The sequence below is a fragment of the Orbicella franksi genome, chromosome 15 (genome assembly GCF_964199315.1).
Source record: "Orbicella franksi chromosome 15, jaOrbFran1.1, whole genome shotgun sequence".
NCBI lineage: Eukaryota > Metazoa > Cnidaria > Anthozoa > Scleractinia > Merulinidae > Orbicella > Orbicella franksi.
Window position 1 is genome coordinate 5,181,580 of NC_138159.1, and position 18,793 is coordinate 5,200,372.

The 18,793-nt window shown below is 39.3% G+C and overlaps 2 protein-coding genes across 3 annotated transcripts; one reads left to right on the top strand and one right to left on the bottom strand.

Moving 5' to 3' along the window:
- Nucleotides 1-187: 187 nt before the first annotated feature.
- Nucleotides 188-10,664, top strand: LOC145469759 (uncharacterized). Of its 2 annotated transcripts, XM_081453559.1 has the most exons (7): nt 188-352; nt 525-584; nt 2,869-2,992; nt 3,793-3,909; nt 5,859-5,930; nt 6,019-6,363; nt 7,842-10,664. In XM_081453559.1, exons 3-7 carry the CDS (start codon nt 2,869-2,871, stop codon nt 8,447-8,449), a joined length of 1,266 nt encoding a protein of 421 aa, XP_081309685.1. In that variant the 5' UTR covers nt 188-352; nt 525-584; the 3' UTR covers nt 8,450-10,664. The 2 variants fall into 2 exon arrangements, with proteins under 2 accessions (XP_081309685.1, XP_081309684.1); XM_081453558.1 differs by having other exon boundaries at nt 188-584.
- Nucleotides 10,665-12,559: 1,895 nt separating this feature from the next.
- On the bottom strand, nt 12,560-16,457 carry LOC145469771 (uncharacterized). Its single transcript, XM_081453575.1, has 4 exons — nt 16,045-16,457; nt 14,395-14,466; nt 13,965-14,306; nt 12,560-13,267 (listed from the first exon to the last, which is right to left on the bottom strand). The coding sequence occupies exons 1-4, from the start codon at nt 16,145-16,147 to the stop codon at nt 12,663-12,665; spliced, it is 1,122 nt and encodes a 373-aa protein (XP_081309701.1). The 5' UTR covers nt 16,148-16,457; the 3' UTR covers nt 12,560-12,662.
- Nucleotides 16,458-18,793: the final 2,336 nt, after the last annotated feature.

An 18,793-nucleotide genomic window follows, 5' to 3' on the forward strand; every position in this document is an offset into this window, starting at 1 on the left:
TAAGTTAATAATATTTTTTGCCTTATTTTTAGCTATAAAAGCACATGGCAAAGACTTTTATTGCTAAACCGAAGGACAAAATGCAGACCTAGGAATATTATCTGACTTGTGTTAAGTATGGAGTTATAATTAATCTATAACCTTTGCCGCCCCCGACGCAATATTTGCTACTATAATAGATCAGATAACTATAGATTAGGTAGCCAGGATAGTCTCTAAACAGCCACACAGCAGTCAGTTTGAAAGTGTAGTTCATTTGCCGACAGCTGCAAGGGAAAGAAGAAGAAGAAGAAGAAGAAGAAGAAGAAGAAGAAGAAGAAGAAGAAGATTAATTAAATTTCTTAACTACCAGGTAAGAGGAAATCGTAGTTTTGAAATGTCTTTGTTAGTGAAAAAATAAGGCCATACCCATCAATTCACAGCACACACAATACTGAGTATCTTTTTCATCTAGTTTTGATCTCGTTTTATCCTGGTGCGCTGCTCTGAAAGTTTTCTTTATCTGTTTTTTTTCTTTCTTTCAGGGTTCAGGCCATATTTTTGAGAACAGTACACAGTTTACTGCCGCTGAAGTCAAAGTGAAGGTAGGTACATTTAACACACATTTTGCGCCTAATGTAGAAACGAACGAAAGAGTTAATAAATTCTTTTAAGGGAAACATGCGAAATTCAAACCCGCACTGTTCTATCTTTTGACCTAGAATTTCCTTCACTGTACTCTGTTGAGCAAGAGTGTTGTCTGTATCTATTGTTTCGCGATCGCAAGACACCAACTCAGTCTTCTTGAATCACATTTCGAGAACTCCTTCGTTCACCTGCGTGCCGGCACTTGCTGCTTCCATGTGATTTTTTCTACGACTCTTTTCTCGATGCCAAGTTCTCTTAATGTCTTGTATCTTAACTCGTAACCGGTGACTATTTGGCGTTGCTGTTTATGGTTTAGTACACAACAACAACAACAACAACAATAACTTTATTAATGTGTCAAATACATTCTAGTCGAGGATAAAAAAAACCCTCTACTAATAGGGGACACATAAAATAAATAAAATAAATTATAAAATTTAAAAACCTAAATTTGATATTTACAATAAAAAGAGACTAAAATTTAACTACATTATTTACAGTAATTCCAACAATTCTAAAATAATTCATTCGTAAGTAGATCATGTGCTACATAAAACACAGTTCTCGCATTCATGTTCAATTTTCTGTGAAAGATTAGTTAACGTGATCTGTCTTTTAAAAGATTGTAGAGACGGTAAGTTTTTTAAGTTAGTTGAGAGTCGATTCCACAGCATAGGTCCAATATATCTTAGCGAGTGTTTCCCATGGGTGACAGTATTAAATCTGGGAATGTGGAAATCTGCGCTTCTAAGGTTGTAAGTAGAACTTTTCAATGAGAACAATGTTGGAGTCAGCTTTTTCTGTTAAAACTTGAATTCATTTTAACCCATTAAATCCTCAGGCTTTTGTATTGCAAAACACCTTTTAAATAGGCCATTTTCGAGTTACCTTGTGCCTCTGTTTCAAAACCAATCTTCGTACGAAACCTTTTATATGAAAATGAGTTTGATTTGCATGAAAATGAATCGAACCTGAATCTTTCGTGTTCTTGAGAAAGACGTTGTTGGGGGCGTGATAACCGACACTTGATAGGCTTTTCATAACAGTGAGTTTGATATAGTCTCTCCTGTTCCAGGCTCTCGGTCAGTGGACGACCGGGGTCTGGGAGAGAAAAAGCTGATAGGGCGGACCTCCCTCTCTATCTCCCAGACCTCGCTCGTCGCGCGCCCGCTTTTTCGATCGTCCCCGCTGACTGAGAGCCTGGACCAAGCTAGACATGGTCCGACGAACGTTTATTGTCGTGAACACATAAAAGGCTTTATGGGCGAGATGAGGATAAGGCGAATCCTTCTCGTCTTACTTAAAATCCTGACTCCGTATTTCCTGCCCGATTTTCGAGAGAGCAACATTCTACAAGCGGTCTGATCGAATACAGTTATTTTTCACTTAAAACGTATCACTTTTTTCACAATTTTTTGTTTGTTCGTAGATATCATTACTGATAGTTCTTATGAATAATAGTCCCTGCCGAGAGAGGATAAGGGGTAACTTCTATCCCATTGGGCATTTGCACGAGCGAATTACGCGGGAAAATTATGACCAATGGGAGGAATGTTCAATCCCTCTCAAGTTACCTTTGGGCATGGTACCCAGTTCTTCCCGGTTAATGTTACGCGCGCGTCGTTTGGATGAGCGTTTTTGTCGAGGATGAAAATGCTTGTAACGAGTCTTGATGCACAACATTTTATATTGAAATGAGTTTTTCTTGCACGTTCACTGTCTTGCAAATCAAACTCATTTCAAAGGTTTGCACCAGGGTTCGTTTTTAAACAGGCAATAAAAAGCAGCTCGTGACTGGTTTACTTTATCGCGGACGTGCATTGGAGACGCGTTTCTTCCGTAATCGAGTGTCGGCACAACCTCAATTTTTTCACTCAAATTTCAGATCGGAAATTACGCGGGAAAATTATGACCAACGGAAAGAATGTTCAAATTCTTAGTTATTTTCAGGTCTGGTACCTAGTTCTTCCCGGCTAATGTTACACGCGCGTTGTTTGGATGGATGTTTTTGTGGATGATGATGAAAATACGTGTAACGAGTCTTGGTGCTCAACCTTTTATATTGAAATGAGTTTTTCTTGCACGTTCATTGTCTCGCAAATCAAACTCATTTCAAAGATTGTGCACCGGCTATCGTTTTGAAACAGAAGATAGAAAGTAATTCTATCTCGGACGTGCATTAGAAACTTTCTTCCCTAATCGAGTGTCCGCGCAGTCTCAATTCCTTCAATCAAATTTCAGATGGCAGTGTTAAATTTGAAGATGTTACCTTTCCTGCTTGTTGTTGTGCTAATGTGCAGTGGTATGGTACTAACGTGCGTTCCCTTTCCGCGGGCTTACAAATTGAACTTTGAACACGAGGATGGTAAGTGTAAAGTACATTGCTTAACATCAAACTTAATATTTTCAGTAATACTCGTACTGACCTGTAATGTTAACCGAATATTATTGAAAAAAGATCAGCTTTATTAAGCTACCTGCCGTTCCAACTATTTACATTCAGATAGTCTTTACTCTAATCTCTTTTAAGGGAGTTAAATTGTTTTCGGTTATACATGCAAAATAACAATTATATTAACGATAATATTGAACCGACAGAATTTAGTTTTAACCGAGGTTGTAAATAAATCGCATGATGTTCCATTTGATATACATAATGCACTGCATTTGTTTCAATTGCTTATTAAATTATTACAGTTGCATTCCCGAAGTGCTTGTCGCTCAGAGTTAAGGGCTGGACCATTATATTATAGGGGGAAGTCAAGGGGAGGGAAACGGGGGAAATTCTTATGGGCGGAAATTTTGCAGTTTTTTCGACATTATGTATTTCTGTGTTCGCCATGTACGTTTTTTTTTCGGGGTTTTTTCCACAACTCAAAGAGAGTGAAATATTTACTACAGTGGGCATTACATAAAGTCTTTATAACGGGACCTTTTTCGCATGAAGCTCAACACTAAGAACTAATAATTATTGATCAGTCCTGGGTCACATAAACTTCGTTCTCAACTTCAACTTTAATTTGATCGTTAAAGAAAAACTGGGCACAAGTACACTTAAATTAAGGCTTACTGATTTTGTTGTTTCACAAAAGTACCCCGTAATTACCTTACTTTATGAGGAGAAGCCTATTGTGGCTAACCCGCCGGAACAAATTTATCTTATAGGTGAAGTAGAGGACGGACCAGAGGTCGAATACGAAGGCGAAGAACAAGAGGAAGCTAGGGAATTGGGGAACGAGAACGCCGATGGCACGGATGATGGCGATGCGAAATTGAAAAAAGGTATGGAAGCCTGTAACGTTAAGTTACCGCTCCGTTTGGCACAAGTCAGACGTAAAACTACATGAGACGAAATAAATTGTAATTTGAGTTGATCCAAACGGGTAAAGCTCGACAGTTGGGTCAACGTCGAACTTAAGGTGGCCGAACACAGTTTTCAAGAGCTTATGCCTAATTCACCATTACTTTTAAGCTATTTATGCTTTGGCGCTCGTTTTTTGCAAGAGTCAAGGTTAACCACAGAAAAGTTTATTCTCGCATTTTGACTAAGGTGTGTGCTGTTGCCATGGCAACGGGGCTGGTTAAAACAAGGCTTAAAAAATGGTTTTTGTTTATTTAAAAAAAAATCCAGTCGTTAGATTTTTTTCATCTTTTGCCCACTACGAATTGACATTAAATCCCTTCTGTCAACACTGTTCTAATAAAATTTTGACATAGGCGATTTTCGTAATTCGCCGTAAATCGTTTTCACCGCATGTTCAGTATTATTAAAAATTCCCTATGTCAAAATTCAGATTGTTTGCAATAGATCATTCACGTGGTTTCTGAACTATTTTTTTGCCAAATTTCTTGAAATTCTAACGACTGGATCGTCAGAAATCCGCAAGTTTCTGCAAAAGCAATCGGTCTCAATTTTTCGAGCAACTGCGCATGCGCTGCATTTAACTGGGTTCTTTCGATAGCAAAGAGAAAGCTGAGAATTGCTGGTTTCTTTGCGTCGTTACCTTTTCTAACGTATCTTTGTAATAAAAGACTAAAGCCATCAATACACTGCGTTCAATAATAGAGAAAAAATAGCACAGATAGTGCGGGTGTTGAGTAAATAAAATGATCGCTCTTTGCAATCCTTGTGTGCGCGCTCAATTGCATCAGCAAAAGCGCGCGCGAAAACTGTGTTCGGCCACCTTAATGAACCTTTTCAGCGATACGGCGGCCATTTTGAATTTTATTGTTTCAACATAATAGCTATTTGAAACAATAGAATTCTACAGAATTCAAAATGGCCGCCGTATCGCCAAAAAGGTCCATTAGAATTTAGATCGACCAACACGTGCTATATTTCGTCTGCTTCATACGAATAGTACGTATCGGTCGATCTAAACTCAGTCGGACGAACTTACTCAGCTGAGTCAAACGTCGAGTTTATCATGAACTTAATTCGCTCAGTTTAGTTCGTGTGAAGTTCGACGTTTGACCTGTGCCTTATAGCTCCTCAATATGCCAGAGGGTATAAAGGCAAACTCTTTTTCTAATATTGACCCTTGGACGCGACGATACGTCGGCCGAGTATCGACCAGTACTCGGCCGACATAATGACCGAGTGTCGACCGAATATCAGTAAGGTATCAGTAGACTATCGGTATATCGACTAGGTATCGCCGAGGGTCGACGAGTCTACAACCATATCGTCCGACACATATATGGCACGTGTCGACCGATACTCGAAAGGCACTTGGTAGATATATGAACGGAGTGTCGGCCGATATTTAGCCGAAATATCGACAGAGTAGCAGCCGATATATCGGTCGATATTGTCGACCGACACCATTTACAATAAACGTGATCTGAAAGGCTTAAAAGCTTTTTTAACGTGTGTTTAAAAGGTTAAAAGACATCAATGTAGTTTAACCTGCTCTCCTTTTATGGTTAAAATACCACTTAAGTCTAAACATCATTTCAGTTCAACGATGGGCCAAGAGCTGGCAAAAGATATGTTCGCTACGTTTTACTATTTCCGGCAAAGGATGTCGTTTGTTATGCCGATAACCTCGTTAAATCAGAAGAGGTTCGTTAAATCGACGTTTCTTTGTATTCTTTTGGCTTTGGGACAAAAAAACTACTCAGGCTCGCGATTGTGTTATTGGTCAGCTTTCGATCCATCGGTAAAGTTAGCTAGTTCTGTTCAGTTCGTCAGTTCTGTTATAACTTTTGATATCTTATTTGTCAACTAGGCAGGGAGGGCCACGGGCACGGCAGTAAGACCAGCACTAACAAACACCGCAACCAAGATGGCACTGTGATTGGTCAGTTTTTGATTATTTGGTAAAGTTAGGTCGTTGTGTTCAGTTCGTCAGTTATGTTGTAACTTTTGATATCTTATTTTTTAACTAGGTAAGGAGCACCATGGGCACAGCCGTAAGGCCAGTACTTACAAACACCGCAACCAAAATGGCACGGAGGGTCGAGTAGCTCAGCTCCCTCAGATGGTTTTTAATAATCCCAACCAGCCATGCTACACTCAATTTTTTGTAGGTGGAGTTCCACCGACAGGTCTGCGAACTGGCCAAAACTTACAGAATGTAAGTTATATCTGCCAAATGGTGAATCAACGGACTTACTATGGCACCATGTTTGACGAAAATCGCGGTATTGCTGTATTTTCAGCCTACGCATGGACGCAGCTAAATGTGAATTTTCAGCGTGTTCAACCACGACCTAGATGGCAACAAACACCAGGTAGCTACAACTTAGCGACTTATAGGAGAATCTTTGTTTACAATATTTGCCTCATTACCATAAGCGATACAGTTTCTGATGGAGCTACAAAGAGATTAATACTGAATATTGAAAGGGCACAGCACGATTAACTGTCCCAAGGAATTTCAACGCCATGTATTTCATACTTTTTGTGCGATGAGGATTTAAAAGCTCAACATTTCACAAAGAATGTATGAGCTCATTAGCGCTTTTGCCACACAGAAATTTTGATGTTTTTGAAAGCCAATTTCTCCTCGAAAATTACATCCAAAGAGCCAAACATTTCACCACTTACTAAGTTTCACAAGCCCTTTAAGTTTTGCTAGTAAAATCGTGTCTAGCATGATGCCTTCTATGCGCAAAGTCGTATGTTAATGAGGAAAAATGTAAACAATGACGTCAGCAAAGATTCGCCTATAAAATAGGACAGTGACGATTACAAATTAGCTAATACACTGAAGGTTAAACCACGGACAAACAAAGGGCAATAGCTGCCGATTCTAAGATTTTTTTGAGAGAATTTTACATAAGCATTGGTGATGCTCCACCCTCTAGAGGTACTCTTAGGCGGGCTAGGGGTATATCTAAAGGATTTCACGAATGAAGTCAGTAGAAAAGGCGTCGGAAAATGACATTTGCATGTACGTTCTTTTATGGATCTCATGTTTGATCTAAGAAATCACTTAGGGGAAAAGTGAAAACCGTTGTTCAATTTTAAACTGCATGTAGAGCACTACTTTTGGTTTTTCTTTGTCATTACAAGATGTTTCTGGGATGCAGTGTTCAACCGTAGACACCTACATAAAAGGGGTGCCGTTTGCTATAGAGGGTATAAGTGGTATATAGAAGTAAGGGATTGGACCCCCGGGTGAGGCACCCCCGTACAAAATTATATTTAGTACACCTCCCTGAAATAATTGTGCAATTAGCAGCTAACGCATATATGGCTAGCTATCGATCAATCTGACGTAAAGTACGATGTTTAGCCGTTATAGATACAATGTGTGTGTCCACCTGTCAGGATTTTTACATGCCCATGCATGTCTGCATGTCTGTTTGTCTGTATGTCTGTCTCTCTATCTGTCTGTTCGTCCGTGTGTCTGTCTGTGTGTATGACTGACTCTCGATCGGTCAGTATATAATTCCACCTGTGTCGGTACAATACAATAAAATACAATTAAAAAGTACAATATGTTTATTTTAATAAACATATTGTACACTTGATCCTTAATTTACAATATGGTCAGTCGGTCGGTCGGTCGGTCGGTCGGTCGGTTTGGCTCTCGGTCTAAATGTCTGTCTGTCTGTCTGTTTGTTTTTCTGTTCCGGTCGCTGGGTCCGTGGGTCGATCGTTTTGCCTTTTTTGTGTATGTCTGTTGGCCTGCCGTGACACTCTGAGATAACCTGTTTACATGTAACACCAGTACTCTAACATTCATTCCAATCTTGAATTAAAGGTATCGAGAGACAAGGAAGCGATGCAATATACCTAAATCAACCATTTCAGAAGGGTCAACTCGCCCCAGCTGCAATTTTTTCCAGCACCCAAAATGGCTTTCTTTCCACTTTCGTATATACCAACGCTATACCACAACGCCCGGCTTTCAACGGAGGTCCGTGGTCCCAATTTCAGAAGAGAATACGGACATATGCTCTGCAATGCACGCAGGGACCCCAACCCGGACCCCAAGCCGGAAGTTTGTATCTGTTAACTGGCCCTGCATTCGGTCGCATTACTCAGGGCAGTCCTCCGGGATACAACCCACAAATACAAGTCGACCAATTGGGTCCAGCTGGCAATAATCCCGCTATAGATATTCCTAACTTGATGTGGACTGCTGGCTGCTGTGTGTTTCCAAACGGTACCGTGGAAAGCTTCGCTGTGGTTGGAAACAACCTTCAAGTTCCAGCCCAAACACTCACTCAGCAAATCACCGTGGCACTGATGGAAAATATTCTTACGGCCGATGTTAATAACCTCAATATCGGCGGACCAAATGTCGACCTGTTCCCTGGAAATGCAGCTTGCTCCAACGTAAACAACAACCTGCCAAATCTGCCCTGAGGAATTGAGCGCTAGGACTGGGTAAAAGAAAGACATATTCGCATCAAGAGTAGGGGAACATGCTAGAAAACGCAAGTGCAAAGTATAATATAGAAAACCATAAAGTAATGCGGTGCAATAATTAATAAAGACAACGAAAAAGAGAGATTGAAAGTTACTTGTCTTTTATCTGAAGAGTATATTTCTTTAACCCTTAGCTTTGACTAACAAATTTTCACCAAAAAATGCCGTTTTTAACCCTTAAATCAGTTTCTTGGCTGCCATGACGCAAAATAGGGTAAAGTTTTGCTGAAAAAGCTATTTGCCAAAAAGATAGATTTCTCGAAGATAAGGTACAAAAATGTGCAATACAGTCGAACCTCCCGTAAGCGACTACCCAAAATGTCAAGCTTAGGTGGTCGCTTACAGGAGGTGGTCGCTTATGAGAGCTTAAACCATATTGGGTCAAAATTTTGACTCATTAGCATATGGTAATTTTAAGGCATTTTAAGGTCGTTTCTTTTAAGACTGATAGCGTAGTCTATGGTATATTTTCTTTCAATTTTTAAAAGTTTTATTCGTGTCAAATGTCAGTTTCCAGAAAAAATTCGGTACCTCCCATTGAAAAATTTCCATCTCTTTCACTACCCAGGAATGTGATAATGTTACAACAACTTATTATATTCAATTTTTGCTCTATTATCTGTCAAGTGGTCGTTTACGGAAGGTTAAAAACAAAAGAAAGTTTCAAACTTTTAGCTCTAAAAGTGGTCGCGGTCGCTTACGAGAGGTGGTCGCTGACAAGAGGTTCCAAATGCAGTGATTTGACTTGGAAACCTTTGGTATTTTGGAAAACTGATCGCTGAGAAGAGGTGGTCGCTTAATTACGAGAGGTGTTCGCAACCGGAGGTTCCACTGTATTTCAATTTGGTGCACGCGCATATGCCAAAATTTTGGACTTTTTTTTTTTTGCGATTAGCCGTTCCGAATTTTTTTCTTGCCCCTTTCCTTTCCTTTTCCTCGGCCCTTTTACTCTCACTACCTTTTGTGTTGCATGTTTTTTCTGGCTGCGGTAAAAAGTTAGGTGTTAATTATGGGCAAAGCCTAAAACTTGGACCTTGGTCAATTCTAGGTATAGTGGGCTATTTTACCACCATTTCTGCACCAAAACTGATGACGTTGTTTTTCAATTTGCTACGTCAGAATGTAGTCGATATCCAAAACTGACCGTTTTGCGGATAGATCTATCCTAGCTCTACTATCTGCTTATTAAAAATATCAGGTGACATTTAAATTGATGACGTCACAAGTGGTACAAAGAGCACGACCACTCAGTACGTGTATATACGTCCGTGGGGGTCACAGGGTTAACTAAAAATGCACAAAATCCTTCATCGAGCCAAATGTTGCTCGTTAGAAACTATGATAGGTCTATTGGACAGAATTATGTAGAAGAAAGAAAGTTTTGAAAAAAAACTGTGCTTTTCTTTAAGATGTCAACAGTACGGTCGAGTCAAGTCAACTTAGTCTTTTCACCTAATGTTGCATGAATGACATTTTGTCGTTTTTATCAGGCATTACAAAAGGGCAAATAAAAAGTCTGAATTTGTTTTCCTGGACTAAACGTTCCCTAAAAACACGTTCTTAAGAAGAAAAGAAAACGTTGCCAAAGATACGTTTCCGTAAAAACGTGCTCCCCAAAATTAAGTTTCCTAAGAAATATGTTCCCAAAATCTACGTTCTCTGCAAAAACACGTTCCCGTAAAATACTTTCACCAAAAACCCTCCCTGAAAAATACATGTACGTTGCCCCAAACAATATAAAACACGTTCTCGATACGTACACCAAAATACCCACTCCCTAAAAGTAGATTATCTAAAAGAATACGTTCTTAAAAAAACGTTTCCATAACAGCGTTCCCCCAAAACTGTTTTATCAAAGATACGTTTCCCTAAAACTACATTCCTCAAAATGATACTTCATCAAAAAATAGGGGAGCGAGCGAAAACAATAGGGGAGAGGTGCGCCGTACACAGAATATCATTTAGCAAATGGCTCGTATGCAGACTTTACCTTTCATCACAAGTGTCGGCATGCAGGTAAACGAAGTGCCTATCATAACCTGATTCAGGAAGATTGACTTGGAGCCAGCGATCACGAAACAATAAATGCAGGCAAAATTCTCAGTTAAAAGACATAGCAGGTCAGACTTGAATTTCTCTGAATTTGGGAATAGTTTTATTGATGTATGCACTCTTCTGCTTATTAAAGATTCCTTATATATTAAAGTTACAATTTTGTTCAATTGACTATAAGAATCATTCGCATGTTTCCCTTAAAAGAAACTCTTTCGTCCGTTTCCACATTAGAACCTTGAAGTGTATTTCAAAATATGTGTTAAATGACCTACCTTCATTTTGAATTGAGCGGCCTTAAACTGTGCACTATTCTCAAAAAATGGCCTGAATTCTTGAAGGAAATTAAGAAAAAAACAATCAAAGAAAACTTTGAGAGCAAGGCACCAGGAAACGACTGGATCAAAACTAGATGAAAAAGATACTCAGTATTGTGTGTGCTGTAAATTAATAGGTATGGCCTTATTGTCTTACTGACAAAGACATTTCAAACAGAAAAGTACGACTTGCTATTACCTGGCAGTTAAGAAATTTAATTAATCTTCTTCTTCTTCTTCTTCTTCTTCCTCTTCCTCTTGCAGCTTTCGACAAACAGCCTCAACACGACGGCTATATAGCTGTATATATACTACCCTGGCTACCTAGTCTATAGTTATCTAATCTATTACAGTAGCCAATATTGTGTCGAGGGCAAAAGTTATGGGCCAATATAACTCCATACTCAACGCAAGTCAGATAATATTCTTAAGTCTGCATTTGCCCTTTTTTGATTTAGCTGTAAAAGTCTTTGCCATGTCCTTTTATAGTTAAAAATATAGCATAAAATGATATTATTAACTTAAACTATGTGATGTATTTTTATCGCCAATACACCTTTCGTTTTGCTATAAGAATATTATTTTAAAAAAAGAAAGAGGGGGATTTTTCTGCCTAGTTTGTCGACAGCGTAGTTACAGTTTAGAAGAAAAAGGAGTTCGCCATGTTTATCGAAGTAGTAATTAGAGATTGCCGTCCAGATGTCCTGAGTGTTGTTTAAGAGTCTACTTATCCAACTGAGACGTAGCGCTTTTATAACAATCCTGAGGCAGGGAAAGCTTAGCCCACCCTTAGATAAGGGATGGAACAGAACCTGTCGCTTAATCTTATCTCTGCTATTCTTCCGTAGAAAAGCAAACAGTTTACTTTGGGTTTGTTGTATTACTGTTTCTGGAACAGAAGGCAGTATCATGAGATTAGACAGTATAGATTAGTTGAGACAAACCTAGAGATTTTGCTAGCATAGTTCTTCCAAAGAGCGTCAGGTCCCGCGACCGCCAACCGGACAATACTCCAAACGAATTGACTATATGGCATTTCTAAGTGACGTGGTATCTTCAAGAATCAGGGTTGCATCATCCGCAAACTGTAAGATCTTAGCGTTCTCTCCACTTGAGAGTTCGATGCCGCGCGGCCGGCAGGGTTGGTTTTGGCGTGAGGGCTAGCATTTCAACAGCTAACACAAACAGAAGAGGACTCAGAGTGGTGACACCCTTGACGGACGCCCCGAGAGACTTTAAAGTAATTAGTCATGAAACCCGCATTCATCACGCCACTTTCAACATTATTATAAAGAATGGATATCCATCATGATATGAAGTATACGAAGAAGCTAATAGCAATGCCTTAAACTATGGTGCATGGTAAGTAAAATATGCAAGGATAAAAAATTCTGTATGTTTGTCTCGAGTAAAGTTCATGTTTTACGATTTTCAATTTTTTCGTTTATCGTTTCTATGGAATATCGTTTACTTTTAGAAATACGATCGATTAAGGGAAGACTGTTAAAATGCTGATTGTTGATTAAAAATGCTTGCTACGGTCCAGAAACACCTTAAACATTTCCAAAATGTTATTTCTGCGAAATTGGGTGTAAAGACTAACTTGACTTGACTGTACTGTTGACATCTTAAACAAAGATGCTCTTCAGATTAAAGACGAGTTGATTTCAATCTCTCTTTTAAATTCTCTTTATTAATTTATTATGACACATTACTAAATTGTTTATTATTTTGCACATGTATTTTCTAGTGTGTTCCCCAACTGTTTCTGTTATCCATTCCTAGCGTCCAATTCCTTGAGGTAGATTTGGCAGATTGTTGTTTAGATTGGAGCAAGCTGCATTTCCAGGGAACAGGTCGACATTTGGTCCGCCGATATTGCGACTAGTAACATCATCCCCAAGAATATCTTGTAGTCGTGCCACGGGAAGTTGCTGTGTCAATATTTGGTTTCGATTTTGCAGGTTGTTTCCAATCACTGCAAAGCTCTCAATACCGATTGGATGCACACAGCAGCCAGCAGTCCACATGGAGTTGGGAATAGCTATAGCAGGATTATTACCAGCTGGACCCAATTGGTTGACTGGTACTTGTGGGTTGTAGGGCAGAGGGTTGTTCTGAATGTGACCGAATGCAGTACCGGTTATCAGATACAAAGTTCCAGGTTGGGGTCCCTGCGTGCATTGTTGAGCATAAACTCGTATTCTCCTCTCAAACCGGGACCACTGACCACGGTTGAAAGTTGGGCGTTGCGGAACAGCGTTGGTGTAGACAAAGGTGGAAAGTAAGCTGTCTTGGGTGTTGCTGTAGGTTGCTCCTGGGACGAGATGACCTTTGTCAAATTGCTGGTGTAGGTATATTGCATCGCTTCCTTGTTTCAAGATACCTTTAGTTTAAGATTGAAATCAATGTTACAATGTTAGTGTTACATGTAAACAGTTTTTCTGAGTGGTAGAGCAGGCCAACAGACATACAGAGATACATACAGACAGAAAAACAGACAGACAGACAGACAGACAGATAGAAAGACAGAAAATAAACTTAGGGCGAATCGACCGACCGACCGACCCACACACAGAGAAACAGAGAGACACACAGACAGACAGACAGACAGACAGACAGACAGACACACGCAAAATGGCAAACCGACCGACCACCCCCCTTCGAAAAGTAATAGGGCAAATGAAAATTGCAAATGAACACATATAGTGAAACATCCCAACTTTCTTTTTTCCGCATCAACATTGGCAAATTTGTAGCCCTTTTCAAATGTTTATAGTAGCCATTTCATGTCAGCTGCGGTCATATATTAATTAAACTCGTGCAATTTTTATAGAGGTCTGAAATGAGGTATTGATGTTTCGCTCAGGTCTGAGACTGAGTATGGAAAATCACAGATTTTAGTCTGAAATAGAGTACAGGTTTCAAGTTTCCGGCCGCACAGCCCCGTCAAAAAAATTGGGAAGTGCCCCTTGGGATAACCGACAGCTATCTCCCATTGTTTGTCCGTGGATTAACCTTCAGTGAATTACCTAATTGTGATCGTCACTGTCTTATTTTATAAATCGCTAAGCTGTGGCTACCTGGCGTTTGTGTCCATCGTGTAGGTCGTGGTCGATTCGGAAAATTCGCGTTTGCTTGAGTTAACGTATAGGCCGAAAACACAGCAATACCGAGAGCTTGGTCAAACATGGTCCCATAGTAAGTCTGCTGATTCACCATTTGGCAGATGTACCTTATATTCTGTAAGTTTTGGCCAGTTCGGAGACCTGTTGGTTGTTGTCCACCTGCAAAGAATTGAGTGTAGCATGGCTGGTTAGGATTATTAAAAACCATCTGGGGGCCAACTGCTCGAACCTCCGCGTCATCTTGGTTGTAGTCTTTGTAAGAGCTAGTCTTACTGCTGCGCTCATGGTCTTCCTCGCCTAGTTGAGAAATAAGATATGAAAAGTTATAACATAACTGACGTACTGAACAGAACAACCTAACTTTACCAAATGATGGAAAACTGACCAATCACAGTCCCGTGTTGGTTGCGGTGTTTATGAGTGCTTGTCTTATCGCTGTGATCATGGTCCTCCTCGCCTAATTGAAAAATAAGATATCAAACGTTATAACGTAACCGACAAACTGAACAGAACGACCTGGCTTCAGGTGGCCGAACACAGTTTTCGCGCGCGCTTTCGCTGATGCAATTGAGAGCGCGCACAAGGATTGCAAAAACAAACATGCCGTCAATAGAGCGATCATTTTAGTTAGTCAACACCAGCACTATCTGTGCTATTTTTCTCTATTATTGAACGCAGTGTATTGATGGCTTTAGTCTTTTATTACAAAGATATGTTAGAAAAAGTAACGACGCAAAGAACCCAGCAATTCTCAGCTTTTTCTTTGTTACCGAAAAAAGCCCAGTTAAATGCAGCGCATGCGCAGTTGCTCGAAAAATTGAGACCGATTGCCTTTGCAGAAACTTGCCGATTTCTGACGATACAGTCGTTAGAATTTCAAGAAATTTGGCAAAAAAATAGTTCAGAAACCACGTGAATGATCTATCGCAAAAAATCTGAATTTTGAAATAGGGAATTTTTAATAATACAGAACATGCGGTGAAAACGATTTACGGTGAATTACGAAAATCGCCTATGTCAAAATTTTATTAGAACAGTGTTGACAGAAGGGATTTAATGTCAATTCGTAGTGGGCAAAAGATGAAAAAAAATCAAACGACTGGATTTTTTTTTAAATAAACAAAAACCATTTTTTAAGCCTTGTTTTTAACCAACCCCGTTGCCATGGCAGCAGCACACACCTTAGTCAAAATGCGAGAATAAACTTTTCTGTGGTTACCCTCGACTCTTGCAAAAAACGGGCGCCAAAGCATAAATAGCTTAAAAGTAATGGTGAATTAGGTATAGGCTCTTGAAAACTGTGTTCGGCCACCTTAACCAATGTTCGACCGCGAACTCGAACTACGAACCCAGTCCATCGCATTGAACGTATCTTTACAAAGCTAAGCTTTTGTTTGAAAGACTTCCAAATTAGTACAGTGAAACCTGTATTAAGCGGAACTTAAGCTGGTGTCCGCTTAATATGGGGTCCGCTTAATACAGGTTTCACTGTAAAACAAATAAAGTTTAGATCAATTTCAATTTGTTTCGCCGGTTAAGTTTAAATTCATCAACCCCGGTGTAACATAAATTATAACCTTAACTTCAAACGGACTCAGGTAGTTTTACCATCGGTGAAATTCCAAGACATTACAAAGAAACGGTTCTTAATACGTTCTCATAGCAAAGTTATATCAGTGCTTTTATTCATGTTCTCGCAAGAATAAGTATGTAAGTTACATGTAACTGTGTAGTGTTTGCCAAAGTGTTCTTTGAACCAGACTTGTTTCTTTAAGAACTGAACGATTTTTTCAGGTCGTGTTTTTCAGTAATAAATTACAGACCTCGGTGATACATTTGAGTGATGCACTACCTATAAAACTGAAAACGATCTTCAGCTCTAAAAATTTAGGTAGTTCATCTTTTGTTGGTTTTTTCCGAATGGTAAACACAGGCCGAGTTTTGAAGTAAGATAGTCAGTAAATGGTGTTTTTATGATCAACGCATGCTTCTGGCGGTAGGAAAAGACAAATATATCATTTCCTTGTTTTCTTACCACTCTTGTATTCCTTATGCAATCGGCTTTCAGCCACAATACTTGACGTCACCAGTGCAATAAAAAGCAGAGATAATAAAATCTTCACAACAAAACCCTTCATAGCAAATCGGACTCGAAAATCACTTATGAAAGAATTATTCGTGGTTTTCCATCAAATGGAGTATCCAGTTCCATTACAGAGCACTTCATGCTTCAGATATGCAAAATATTTTCTCCAATGTGAGATCCACCAGCCAAAACCATGAACGTTTGACAATATTCAATAAGAAAGGTCAGTTTCCTTCGTCTTTTAAATACCATAACCATTAAAGAAGGTGGGAAAATGTCGTCTAAATTATGGCATTTTACTGAAGTGAAAAGAGAGGCAGGTCACATTTCATTGACATGTTTTAACCTTTTGAAAGAACCTAAAAAAACAAGCTTTTAAGCCTTTCCCTGAACGCTCAATAGTATTCAGTGGTTTTATACCGGTCTTTTAACGTGAAATTAACATTAGAGAAAGGTAGAAATTATATATTTAGACTTCAACGATATTTTACTGAACTTTACAATAAAGTTTCCATATAACGCGTTTTGATTTGAGTGCTTTATCAGAGAACAGAGCACAGGTTGATGACGGTAATGCTGGCTTTCAAATTTTTGCTTCGGAATTTTGACAAATTTGACCCAAATTAAACAACCCCTTTGAGAACAGAGCACGCTGACGCCACTTTTAGTCGCTTGAAAATAAAGTTAGGTGTGAACACTCAGCCGAATTCAGCTGGATTCTTTATCATAAAACAAATAAAGAAGCCTCGACTGTCTGGCTCTGTTCTGATGTGAAGCACGCAGGAAGCGGTAGAGCACTCAAGAAAAACACTCGACTACGTCTCGTGTTTTCCCCTACACTTCTTTCGTGCTCTGCCGCTTCCTGCTTGCTCTACAACAGAACAGAGCACAGTCGAGGCTTCTTTATTCGTTAATTAAAATGAAAGCAGGTTAAACTACTTTGAAACCTTTTAACCTTTTAACCCACTTAATTTAAGCTATTCCATGAGCGCCCAATAGTATTTCAGTAGTGTAGTTTTCTTCGTCTATTAACGTGTCACAAATATGAAAGAAGGGTGTACATAATATTTAACCTACAATTGCATTTTAACTTTAAAAAAAAAACAGGTTAAAAACCATGTTGAGAGCTTGGAACCTTTTGAAACCACTCTAAAAACAGCTTTAAATTTAAGCTTTTCCATTCAAGCTTTCGGAATTATGCATGGACTAAAATGGCATTTTATCGAAAACAGACTGGTTAAACTAATTTCAGTTGATACCTTTTAAGTTTTTGAAACTATTAATAAGTAGTTTTCTCCATCTATTAGCGTGTTGTAAGCACGAAATATGATAAAGGTGGAAATTATATTTAACCTACAATGGCACTTTAACTTAAAAAGGAAAGCAGGCTAAACTACGTTGACACCTCGTCAAGAATCCTCGTCAACAATGTTTGGTAAACATTCATGTGTAGTCTAAGCATAATTTCCGCCCTTTTTTCATGTTTATGACCCGCCGATAAACGAAAAAACTACCAAACACTGTCGAACGCTCATGGAAAAGCATAAATGGAAAAGCTCAAATTAAAAGGATTTTTTTTCAAAAGGTCAAAAGGTTTTAACGTCGTATTTAACCTGCTTTTCGTGGAAAGTGAAAAAGCGATTGTAGGTTAATTAAATATTCAGGGTGAATATTATTTCCACCCTTCTGTCATGTTTATGACACGTTAATAGACGAAGAAAACTACACTACCGCTTTTATAACGTGGTTTCAGAAAGTGAAAAGGTTTCAACGTACGCAGCATGAAGGATGACCGACAGATAGCCAACAGTCGGCTGACTGTTGGCCGTCTGTCGTGCAGTTGTCGGCCGGCTGTAGAGTAATTGTCGGCTGACAGTTGGGCAATTGTCGGCCGACAGTCGGCCGACAAATGGTGATCTGTCGGTCATCTGTCGGTTCGGTTGTAGCCGTGACAAATATCGTAAACATTACGTCGTTTATCTCCAAAACTGCTTAAAACGACTGGAGAATTGATTGAATCTGAAGACAAACAATGGACTGCAAGGCTGATACTACGTTTCGAGACACCGACATGACAAGAACCGATAAAGCAGGGTCGCAACAGTGGACAGCTGTTTCGCCCTTCTTGGGACTCGTCAGCACTGTGTAGCGAAGATATGTAACGCCAGCCCAACAGCTAACGCACATAAATAGCGAAATGACCCGTTCGCTATACCAAGTTGCGTACCTATCTGAGCACGTGAATCGAAGATGAAATTCCTGACTTGTCTGCAGCTGCCTACTTCCTTGTCAGAGCAGGTGTTGCTAATTTTTAAAATTGCAACATAATCATCATTTTACGCCGTCAGCCATCTGTATTCCACGAAGTCTTATGTTTTGGGCTACCGTAACTAGAGAGAGGGAAGTATTTTGGGGAACGTGTTTTTAGGGAAGTGTATTTTTAGTAAGGAGCGCATGTTCTTTTTTTTTTATGCATGCATACCTTGCGGAATGAAGTTTTAGGGCAACGTTCCTTTGATAACATATTTTGGGGGAACGTTTCTACGGTAATGTTTTTTTAGGAATGTGTTGTCTTAGATATCGTACTTTTGTGGAGAGCGGATTTTCGAGAACGCGTTTGACAATTTTTTTGGAAGCAACGTACATGCATATATTTTTGGGGAACGTATTTTAGAGAGAATTTGCTTTTGGGAACGTA

Bases quoted from the DNA above. Each gene is read 5' to 3' on its own strand.
- LOC145469771 (XM_081453575.1), bottom strand. From the start codon at position 16,147: ATGAAGGGTTTTGTTGTGAAGATTTTATTATCTCTGCTTTTTATTGCA. The intron at 14,467-16,044 runs GTAAGAAAACAA...TTTTTCAATTAG, and splicing joins GCATAAGGAATACAAGAGTG to GCGAGGAGGACCATGATCAC. The intron at 13,268-13,964 runs GTAGCCACAGCT...CTTAAACTAAAG, and splicing joins ACGATGGACACAAACGCCAG to GTATCTTGAAACAAGGAAGC.
- LOC145469759 (XM_081453558.1), top strand. From the start codon at position 2,869: ATGGCAGTGTTAAATTTGAAGATGTTACCTTTCCTGCTTGTTGTTGTG. The intron at 2,993-3,792 runs GTAAGTGTAAAG...TTTATCTTATAG, and splicing joins GAACTTTGAACACGAGGATG to GTGAAGTAGAGGACGGACCA. The intron at 6,364-7,841 runs GTAGCTACAACT...CTTGAATTAAAG, and splicing joins TAGATGGCAACAAACACCAG to GTATCGAGAGACAAGGAAGC.